The 12,233-nt window shown below is 45.6% G+C and overlaps 2 protein-coding genes across 3 annotated transcripts in view; both read left to right on the plus strand.

The window, feature by feature from the left end:
• Window positions 1-12,233, plus strand: part of LOC121395196 (zinc finger protein OZF-like) — a 461,594-nt gene that overhangs the window by 234,681 nt on the left and 214,680 nt on the right.
• On the plus strand, window positions 793-4,287 carry LOC108695568 (tripartite motif-containing protein 14). Of its 2 annotated transcripts, none has more exons than XM_018224158.2 (2): window positions 793-1,084; window positions 2,834-4,287. In XM_018224158.2, exon 2 carries the CDS (start codon window positions 3,214-3,216, stop codon window positions 4,030-4,032), a length of 819 nt encoding a protein of 272 aa, XP_018079647.1. In that variant the 5' UTR covers window positions 793-1,084; window positions 2,834-3,213; the 3' UTR covers window positions 4,033-4,287. The 2 variants fall into 2 exon arrangements, with proteins under 2 accessions (XP_018079647.1, XP_018079646.1); XM_018224157.2 differs by having other exon boundaries at window positions 793-1,080.

The following is a 12,233-nucleotide window of genomic DNA, read 5'->3' on the forward strand; positions in this document are numbered from 1 at the left end:
TTCTGGCTGTTCAGTGCAGAGAAAAGAGGGACTTTCCAGTACAAATGAGGGACTGCGGGTTGAGCTGTCAAAAGTGGGACTGTCCCTCTGAAAAAGGGACAGTTGGGAGGTATACATTGCGGGAGGCGTGAGCAGAGCAAAGGCCCTTGAGCTCCCCAACATGTCGTAAGTTAATAAAAACGACATTTATTGACACTGGAAGTTTTCTTCATTATCCACAATCAGTTCAGCTGTCAGATATTTATCCTCATGAGCCAGTGAAGCAGCACAATGAGTAGAGGCCTAATAATCCACTGCTGACTGACATGTCTGACAGTAATAAATATACTGTATATATATATGTATGTGTGTATTATATATTGTTTAGTCACAACTAATAACACTGCTGGGACTCTGCTCCAGACAACAGGGAGACTCTATCCACTAGACTCTCCTACTCTCAGCAGCGTCTCACTTGCTCTCTCTTATTTCCCTCAGTGTATGAGGCGCTACAGTTTGGGGAGTGATGAGAAGAGTCTGAGGGAAGTGACAAATGAGACAATAACAACAACTTTATTTATACTGGAGACAGAATGTGAGAGACAGGACAAGACCCCACCTCATAACACAGTGACAGTAGTTAGACGCCGGCTCCTGAGAGAGACCCCGCGCGCATGTGACGAAATCACGTACAGCCAATGAGATCACGTGTCGGGTACCAAATGGGCGGAGTATGTGAGGCAGCCGGTGGGCGGGGCGTGATTATGACGTTGCAACGTTTAACCAATGGGGCACTTTCCGCGTGTGAGAGAAACAATACAGACAGTTGCCGGGAGAGGGTAATTTGCATAAAAGTGCGCGGGTTCTCAAATAAGCGCTACCTGAAGCCCGCGGAATTGTGGCTGATAACGGTCCCCAGACGTGCGCACTTTCCCCTTTAGTGTCGGACAGAGGGACCGTGAGCGCATGGCATTTCCGGTGGGCGGGACTAGCGGCTGGTGACGGTGCCGCGGGGGCTGGTGGGAAGAAGGCAAAGTGACGCCATCTTGTTGTGCGCGGCGGATGTGAGGAGAGACCCCGGAGTGAGGGACACACAGAGATGTGAGTAAGTGAGTGGGATTCAGTGCGTGTAAGTCCCAGTCGGAGCTGAGGCAGCCGTGTGTGTATATACAATATAGTGTCACTGTCATACACCGGCCGCTTACTGCACACACAGTCCGGCTCATGGGGCATGCTGGGACATGTAGTACTGTCACACACAGACTCATATGAGACACCCGCTGCACTTGCCCAACTGCGGTTCAGTGAGACACTGGCTCCTCCCACATGGGCACAACTAGGGGCCCCTCTGCTCTCACTCAAATCACGTGCCCTGGCCTGAGGCATTGTGGGAAAGAACAGATAGTGGGGCTGGTTCATAAACACTGGGCAGTAACCCATAGCAACCAATCAGTGAGGAGCTTGTTTCAGTCAGCTGCAGGTGAAGAATGAAAGCAGTTATCTGATTGGTTACTGCCCAGTGTTTATAAATGATCCCCAGTGACTCGCTGGGCTGCTATTGGCTGCTGTATCCTGGAGCTGCCATACTGATTGTGAGGATACAGCTCAGTGTCAGACACACACAGACTAGTGATTTGTGGGCCGGTCCAATACCAGCCGTTCATGGCGACCTCTGTCCCCCTCTGAGGGGTCACGGGCAGATTTGGGTTGAGCTGTTGCTCCTGTTCTCCCCACCCGCCGACTTCAGCTTTTATACACACACCTGCCCGCCCCTTTTGTGACATCACTGGCAGGGTGGGGCTACGATCTATAAAAGGAGGGGGAGCCTGATGTGGGCAGGGACGGGTTAGGAGGGGTCAGGTTGGGTCAGGTTGGACTGTGGGTCGGGGACAGTTTTGCTCAACCCACACGTCACTAAAGCAGTGCTAGTGCCCCTGTACTGAGTGTGAGACATGGGATTATATCTATAGTGAGTGTGAGACATGGGATTATATCTGTACAGTTACACAGGGATCAGTAACACAACTGTCTGTCCCTTACACTCCTCCTTCCCTGGCAGCCTGAGACATAGGAAACAAGTGCTCTATTCAGCGTCATTGCTACACTACTCTTAGTTGTTACTTCTCCTTTATTCTTCTTGCCCTTTCAGCATGGCCACTAGCCTCTATTCCTCTTCTCTCTCACTGGCTGATCCTTGCCCACTGCCCTGCACATGTATCACTGCTAGGATAGGGGCTGTTCCTGCTGAATTGTGCTTAGTACAGGGAATAGCAACAGTATGAAGGGGAAGGTATGGTCAGACTAGCTGAGAGCAATAAAGGATGGAAACAACATCATAGAAAGAGATAATGGAGCAGAAGGGAAGAGGTAAATAGAATGACTATTGGATACAGTGAGTGGAGTGAGAGCGGAAGAGCAGAGAATATGAAGAATGTAGCACAGGCCCCTCCCACACCTGGAGGAGAAACCACTTGATATATTGTATCACTATTCAGATGTGGAGCAGTGGTTATCACTACAGTCCAAGGTTCTATTCCAGCCAAGGACTGTGTGTGTTCTCCCCATGTTTATATGGTTTTCCTGCCAGGGATTTATAGGAAAGTGATTGGGCCCCTAGATTGTAAGGACTTTGCGGCAGGTGTTCATGGGAATGTGGTAGGGTCTTTAGATTGTAAGCTCACTGGGGCTGATGGGAATGTGGTTGGGTCTTTAGATTGTAAGCTCACTGGGGCTGATGGGAATGTGGTTGGGTCTTTAGATTGTAAGCTCACTGGGGCTGATGGGAATGTGGTTGGTGCTATACATGCAAATGATATTATTTTGTAGCACTAACCTGTTTGTGTTTCTGCTGTAGGTGGAGAGATGTCGTGGGAAGGAGTAGCAGATGTACTAAATAATCGGAGGCAGGAGCTCACAGTAACAGACCCTTAGACAGAGGGAGAGAGGAACTGAGATGAAAACTCACTGAGGGGCCGACCCCACTGACCCCACATAAAGAGTTGAGGGAATCTGAAGAACTTGCCCCAAACAGCGAGATCATTGAGCAACTGACCCAGGGCTCATTGGACTGGGGAACTGACCACAAACAGATAGGTGGGAGTGAATAATGAGAGATTTACCCAAGAGAGATGTTTAGAGGCCACTGAGACACCCCCTGAGAGTGAGAGAGCACCCTGAGACACTGGCCCCAGAGAGGCCCAGAAAGAGAGAGGGGCATCAGAAGAACAAGGGCAGATGGAGAAGCCAACGAAGCCCCTGAAGAAGCGCAGGAGAGATGTTGAGGAGAAGGAAGATGGAGTCCCAGATCTGATCCAGCAGCTTGAGATTGAGAAGAACGAGTTGGCCAAGAAGATCCGTCACATTGAGAAGATGTGCAACATGGTCGATCCAATAACTGTCCTACAGGAACCGAAATCCAATGGATCAATCCATTGTGGTACCGAGGGGGAGGATAATGAGGATGAGGAGAGAAAATCTCCTGTTGTGGCCAATGACCTTGATTGTAAGTCCTCAGTGTATGGGCAGCAGGCGACTGGCATGGAGCTGGATGTGGGCGTGGCCTCTAATCTCGTTGTCATATCGGAGGACGGCAAAACCGTTTCCTACACACGAACAGACCAGCGTCGCCCACTTACACCCGAAAGATTCCAGGATTATGCCCAAGCCTTATGCACCAGGAAGTTCACATCGGGCCGACATTACTGGGAGATCGAAGGCAGTGAACTGGGTTACTGGTGGGTGGGAGTTTCCTATGCGACGGTAGAGAAGGGCGGAGACTTGTCCAGCCTGGGCAATAACAGCAAGTCGTGGTGTTTGTACCGGTGGAACTATAAGTATTCAGTGAGACATAACGGGAAAGTGACGGATTTAATCCTCCGACCTTACTGTGGCAATATCCGAATCATGTTGGACTACGACGCAGGTCACCTGACCTTCTATGAACTGTCCGACCCAATGCGACACTTGCACACGTTCACTGCCATCTTCACTGAGCCACTTCATGCTGCATTCAGGGTATGGGGGGATGATGCCTGGGTAAAGATCGTTAGCTAATGAGATATGTCTGTAGGGTCAGCTGACACCCACAGCAGCCAATCATGAGCAGCCTCCCTAGCCATAACATACACCGACATCTCATCTACAGGCAGAACATCTCAAGTTTTGGTGGTGTTGGAGTACGGTGAATTCTTGGCACGTTGAATTGAGGGCTGAGACTCTTATTTTCATGGTTTAAGAAGAGAAGAATATATCCAGATAACAAATGTATATACAGGTAATTTGTAGTTTGCCAATAAATGTTCATCTGGACCCCTAGTGTTACTGTGATACTCACAATTGTACCCCCCGGGCTTGGGCAAGGGATGATTAGGGACTGTTCCATATTGTTCAACTCATTGCCCTGACACACACACTCTTATACACACACTCTTATTCACACACTTATACACACACTCTTACACACACACTCTTATACACACGGGTCTGTAGGCAGTTGTGCTGTATGAAGAATTTATTCTACTGAACTGAACCCAATTATAGAGCAAGTGGCCCGTGAATGTATTAGACCTCACTCAGCACAAACTAAATCTAACAATAACTGACTTTGGCTCAGCTCCTGCAGGTAGAGAGACAGGATTGTTGGTGATTTTGAACGATCAAGCTCTACTATATGTTCTGGGCAAAGGGAGCCCCCCAAAGGATGTATTAGACTTCACTGTCAGTCACAATCAGACTGCTGCATGAGGAGAGACTATACAGACACACACATGCTGAGATGTCGAGAGTAACTTAATTATTTAACAAACCAGTCAGTTGTCCATTTTATATTTAGAAAGTATCTTATTTCAGTATAAAGAAGCTTATATTTTTATTTCACAATAATCCATTGGCGAGAGGCAGAAGAAGGCAACTGGTTCCATACAATGAATAAAAAAAAGTGATTGAAAAGTTGCTCAGATTTGGCCGTTCTATAATGACAGCTTTAAGGTGAACTTCCCCTTTAAAGCAAATGAGTCTGTTCTTGGGGAGCTGCAGAAATGAGAGAGTTACAAAGAAAAGTCAATGTTCCCTTCAGGCAACTTTCCCAAGTGATGTTCCCACCCAGACACACTGGCAATTCCTATGAAATTGTGACTTATGTTTGGTATCAGGACTTGTCGCAACTGAGCCCAGTCACTTACAGAGAAATGTACAGACAGTAGGTGATTTTCTCCTAATATGTGTGTGTATGGGTGCCCAGCAGTGCAGTTACACTCTGTGATTAAGGGGAAACCTCCTTCTTAAAGAAGCATAATCACTACTGACTTTATTTGCTGTATCAACAGGGTCTTCTTCTCCCACACCCCAATGGCAGCCTCTGTGGGTAACAAGTGAGTCATTAGCTGGTGGCAAATAGAAGACAGAGCAGGGCTACTATTATACTGTGGCCTCTGTAACTTGCTCCTGTCTCTAGGAAATAGTTGGAACAATAGAATGGACTGGGCCGACCCACTGAGTAACTGGAGGATTCTGATCTACTGACTCTGTTACACCTTCTCTCCTCATTCTCTGTCACTTTCTCTCTAACAAACTGAAGCTTTGCTCTGTACAACCCTATTAGCCCCCCAGTATGGCTGAAAAACAACCGTGGGGACTAGAGGAATGGCTTGTGTGTGTCACTGGCCTCATTGGCATCCACTCCCTGGCACTTCACTTGTTGCCTGACATTTAATATGACAAATTGGAATCATTTCCCTGGAAGGGGCCACAGCAGCTGGGAGGCAGTTCTGTATAGAACTCAATGCTACTTCTTGAAGCCATTGTTCAGTTATGACCTGAGCTCTATCTTTAGCTCTGTGTATTATGTAGCACTTTAATTGGCCACGCCCCTATCACATGACAAGATGTTTGGACTTAGACAAAGTGCCTACTCAGGCTGTCAAATTGGGGCATCAAGGGAAAACTAAACCCTAAAATGTATATAAGTAGAATTGCACCAGCCTGAAGGTTGAGCATCTCTGTAACCGTAATAATCCAGGCCTTCAGACTTCTCCACACGGGGTCACCATCTTGGATTCTATTAGATGTGTCAGTGGCACTGCACATGCTCAGTGAGCTCTGGGCTGAAGGGAATGATCAAGCAGGAAGTGATGTCTATTTCTACAGGGCCAATTATGAACTAGTTCTGATATTCTAAGCTCAGTAAGTGACAGCAGCACAGAGCATGTGAATCAGCAGAAAAGAAGATGGGGAGCTACTGGGGCATCTTTGGAGACACAGATCTTTACTGCTAAAGGGCTGTGGTTGCCTTGGGCTGGTACATAATCCCAAAATATAATCTACAACATTTCTAGCTACTTCTTTAGTTAGGCTTTAGTTCTCCTTTAATGCATGAGGCTTGTGTTGGCTCAGTACAGGATAAGTGTCTATAGTTTATATGTTCTAGTTTATTAGGGTCTTATCACTTGTGCAGCCCCTAGAATTATTATATTATTAATATCAAGTGTTAGTTCCCTCATCACATTGGGACAGCTCCTCAGCACAGCAACGCCATTAGGAAACCATAGTAACAGAATAACTGGAACGACTCAGATTAACCCTCCAGACCCCAGGGGCAAGAGGAAAGGGGCATCTCAGGGGAATAATTATGTGGAGGATTAAGATTCTTTCTCCATCTGCAGTGTCTGCCCTTCTGCCTCTATCCTCCTCTTCCTCCATAGGGAGATTATTACTAGAGGAACGTACCAATGCTCTCTGGGCCGGGGGAACTCACAACAAGGGGAAATACAGTGGGAGTTGGGTTTAGTCCCCAGAACCACAGGGTATTTTATAAACCAAACAATGAGATAATCCTGTGACCCCTGGAAAATAAAAAATGAAGTTAAATCATTACAGACCCTGTAATTTGTACATTCATAGGTTCAAGGGTCTGTCCTCTTGCTCTTACCCCTCCCCTCAACCAATTAAAACCAATCAACAGTCATTGCATTAGTTTTCCATCCAATGACACGCAGGGCCACCATTAGAAATCACGGGGCCCTGTACAACAACATTTACTGGGCCCTGGCACCCAAGCTCCGCCCCAGACCCCCCCACTCCACATTTCAGTTAAAAGACCACACAGATATCAGCGCTTAAAAATGAACCCCCCCACACGAGTTACAAAAAGCTAGTGATGGTCAGGGCCTCATTATAAGTTTAAAAAAAAAACAACATTGGCGTCAGGCCCCCCCTTACAACTTAAAAAAAAATTGGGCCCCAAAATTTTTGTTTTAAAAAAAAAACATTGGTGGCAGGGCCCCCCTTACAAGTTAAAAAAAATTGGGGCCCCAAAAAACATTTTTTTAAAAAAAACATTGGTGTCAGGGGCCTATAGAATATTAAAATAACACATTGGTGGCCGGGGGATTAAAAAAACCCACAAACTGGTGTCAGTAGAATTGAACTCGTGGCTTCAGCCCTTCAACTTCACCTCCTTTCATGACTTTGGGTCTTTTCGTTGCTTCAGGACTTCAATTGCGGCTGTTTTTCGTGACTTCGGGACTTTTCGGCGCTTCGGCTTTTCAGCACTTCCGCATTGTAGGCTGTTCGGCTGTTCAGGATGGCCTCAAATCTTCGGCTCTGGTAAGGGGGGCCCAGCGCTTTCTAAACTGCAGCACTGCCGGGACCCCCTTCATGCCCAGGACACTTGTCCCCCCTTTCACCCCCTGATGGCGGCCCTGATGACACGTCACACATACAAGTCACAGGTTGAACATACAACATGTGTGTAACTTGTGACATATGTAATTGGTTATTTTTCAGGATAAATGGATTTATATCAGAAGAGTCGTTTATTTTATGAAACTTGAACTGATTTATTAAGCCTCATGTCTCGGACATGCCAATATCATATATATATATATTTATAGCCATTAAAAAGCAAAATAGAAATGTGTCTGTTAAAGTTATCAGAGGCAGTTTTTTGTCTCCCCTATTAATTAGGGAACTCACCTTTCATCATGGTGATTGGGGGTCACAGGCAAGAGAAGTAAATAAGAATAATGTACAGATGTGGGTCAGTAATTTGGGGTAAATCACCCCCTGGTACCTGGTACTCACATTAACTCCAGGATATTCTTCCCCTTGGAGCACAATCAGCACCAGTGTAATGTCCCCCCCACCCCCCAGGACTATGTGGCACCCAGAGCACAAGTGTAACAGAAGCAGTGGCACAGAATGTTATATGGGAACATCCAATGTGTTCGCTCTCCAAATAACTCCCGACATGTGAGTAAGAGATTCACCCGAAGGAGCCAGGAGACCAGAAGCGCAGAAGGAAGGGGGCTCCCCACCTACAAATCTAACTCTCCTGGGACCCAATAAATAAATGAGCAAATAATAGAATGTGTGTTTCATGTGTGTAACTGCCTTTTATTCATCTACTTTAAAGGAGAATGAACGTTTACCCCCATAATCATATTGTACTGAATCGCTCAGTTCATTGTGTGTTACAGGCATTTGCAGAGTTAAAATCGACACTTGTGAATGTCTCTGTTCCATTTATTCTAAGGCTGACACCAGTGTAACCCGTTGTGCCTGCGGGAAATTCCTCCAACCAGCGACTCCTTAGAGTGACGCCAATGAAGGAAGCAGCAGCGCTAAGAAGTGGAATGCGGTCGCCCGTAGGTTTAGAATGAAAAAAGCCGTAGGTCTGATGCCTCGGGGAGAATGGAATGAAAAGGATTTGGTGACGTCCCCCTAGTGCTGCCGGCAGGTTCTGAATGGAGCAGCAATAGAGGGAAGGAAAATACCCATAGGAGCAGCGGTGCTTCGCCAATGAGGCGAGTTGAGGCTGTCGTCTCAGGCAGCAGCGCCCCACTAGGTACCAGGGGCACCAAAAATACTGCTCCTGGTACTTTAAGAGCAAATTTCTGGGGGAGGGGGGCAGCTGCTGCTGCTGCTGCCTCAGGCGGCAGAGGGGCCAGGATCGCCCCTGCATAGGAGAAGTTCTACAATAAACGTTATGAAAATGCAGTTAAAATGCATTACACTTCATTTCAACCTTTCCTTGTCCTTTAAGCACTCAGGGGCGTAACTACAGAGGAAGCAGACCCTGCGGCTGCAGGGGGCCCAGGAGGTATAGGGGCCCCATGAGGCTCAAATTCATGTACAATTTCAATACATTTTGGTAAAACCGGACAACCTCTGGATATGTTGGGGGCCCTAAAATTAATTTGCTGTGGGGCCCAGTAACATGTAGTTACGCCACTGTAAGCACTTGTTTGGAAATGAGACGATGTTTTAGGTCACCCTCATATAAATGATAGAAGATTGTAATACACAGAACTGTATATTTCATTTTAGGAGGGACAAATCACTGGGCAAATATAGTACAATTGGTTAATTCCCTGTTAGGAGAGGAGACACAATCCTCCTACATATTAAATTACATATTCCAATTCTATTCAGTGTACTAGTCCCCACACCCCCAGAGATATGACTATTAGGGGCACAGCTCAGTGAGAATAAATGGGGTCTCAGTGGAAATCTATTTCTTGCCCAATGTTTAGACAAATCAAATTAAAAAATGAAGTGAAATGTTCTGGGAGCTGCTGGGATTCTCCTGTTAGTCAGTCAATAAAGGGGAGCAGTCACCCCACTTTCCCTTGTTTCTCCCAACAAATGTAACACTATTGCCCTGCCCCTTCCTAGCCCTTTCAGTAGCCCAGTGAACATAGGAATAGCCAATGATCCAAATCATACAAGCCCGACCAATGAGGGTCTCACAGATCTGTCCAATTCCCATGTACCCATCCATTTAATTGTAGCAACAAGGAGCCCCCACAAGGATGCCTGAGTAGCTGCTCCTATTCTAAAGGAGTGGGAGTTCTATAGACTTGTGGAACGTCCCATCTTCTCAATGCATTGTGCTAGGATTCTATTAAGCTGATACACCTGTGATGTTTGGGGGGATCACAGTGGGATTTTTAGTAAATACAGGCCACTCCAAGGTGAAAAGAAAAACAGTCCATTTATTTTGAAAACAAAAGGCTATCAACAACAACAGAAAGAAATCAGCTTCCGTCAGCAACATAAAGTCCAGTAAGAAACAAAATAGCTGACTTCAGCAGTTTTAGCCTTCAGTACCCCAAGATACTAACCAGGCCTGGTCTGTGGGGAAAACTACCAGCAAAAGTCCAACTGGTTATCAGGCCTCCAGGTGCAACAATCCAGGACAGTTCTCTCCTGTGCAACTCCTACACACCTTACACACCTTACACACCTTACACACCTTACACACCTTACACACCTTACACACCTTACACACCTTACACACCTTACATACCTTACACACCTGCGCACCTTACACATCTTATACACCTTACACACCTTACACACCTTACACACCTTACACACCTTACATACCTTACACACCTTACACACCTTACACACCTTACATACCTTACACACCTTACATACCTTACATACCTTACACACCTGCGCACCTTACACATCTTATACACCTTACATACCTTACACACCTTACACACCTTACACACCTTACACACCTTACACACCTTACATACCTGCGCACCTTACACATCTTATACACCTTACATACCTTACACACCTTACACACCTTACACACCTTACACACCTTACACACCTTACATACCTTACACACCTTACACACCTTACATACCTTACACACCTTACACACCTTACACACCTTACATACCTGCGCACCTTACACATCTTATACATCTTACATACCTTACACACCTTACACACCTTACACACCTTACACACCTTACACACCTTACATACCTGCGCACCTTACACATCTTATACACCTTACATACCTTACACACCTTACACACCTTACACACCTTACACACCTTACACACCTTACATACCTTACACACCTTACACACCTTACATACCTTACACACCTTACACACCTTACACACCTTACATATCTTACACACCTTACACACCTTACATACCTTACACACCTTACACACCTTACATACCTTACACACCTTACACACCTTACACACCTTACATACCTTACACACCTGCGCACCTTACACACCTTACATACCTTACACACCTTACACACCTTACACACCTTACACACCTTACACACCTTACACACCTTACACACCTTACACACCTTACACACCTTACACACCTTACACACCTTACATACCTTACACACCTTACACACCTTACACACCTTACACACCTTACATACCTTACACACCTTACACACCTTACACACCTTATACACCTTACATACCTGCTGCTGACTCCCTTAAACACCCCTTGGCTGTCCAGCCCACCTTCTGGCTGCTTAACCCTCTGGTGTTTCTTAAAGGGAACATTCTTAAATGGATGGCTCAGAACCTAAAAACAGGGGCTACAAATCTGCCATCCACGATAAATCCCTTTCGGCTTCTACACACAGATAAGAATGTCCCATCTAAATGGATAAACAAAGGTCCAGAGATTTTGGGGTGCAAGGCACTAAATGGCTCAAATAATGTTACCGCACATAGTTTCAAATGACCAAATTTCCCGAGCCACTAATGGTACCTTTTCCCAGTCTATCTGTCTTTGACTTTGACTCCCTTTAATGGCGCAGACTGTGGTGTTACTTAAGTCTCCTGCCCTGAATTTTGTTGGTGAAATGTCTTCACTGTTAGAGCAGCAAATGACCAGGTCTGAACCCGTCTCTTTCCTCACTACTTTCCTCACTGCAGAATGAATTTGATTCCTGAGTATTAAACCGAGTAGAGACATGATCATCATCATCATCATTTATTTATATAGCGCTGTCAAGATACGCAGTGCTTTCATGATGATATTTGGTATTTGTGACTCAAAAAATGGGCCCTGCACCCCGATTTTTTCCCTCACAGTCGCAGGGTTAATTAGCACTGACTTTACATTATATGGAATTATTTCTGAAAATCTTACGTGGGATCCAGAACCCTTTCCTGAAACCTGCCTAGTATCACAGTAACATAGTAACACAGTAACATAGTAACACAGTAACATAGTATCACAGTAACATAGTATCACAGTAACATAGTAACACAGTAACATAGTAACACAGTAACATAGTAACACAGTAACATAGTATCACAGTAACATAGTATCACAGTAACACAGTAACACAGTAACATAGTAACACAGTAACATAGTAACACAGTAACATAGTAACACAGTAACATAGTATCACAGTAACATAGTATCACAGTAACACAGTAACATAGTAACACAGTAAC

This window comes from Xenopus laevis, chromosome 6S (assembly GCF_017654675.1).
Source record: "Xenopus laevis strain J_2021 chromosome 6S, Xenopus_laevis_v10.1, whole genome shotgun sequence".
NCBI lineage: Eukaryota > Metazoa > Chordata > Amphibia > Anura > Pipidae > Xenopus > Xenopus laevis.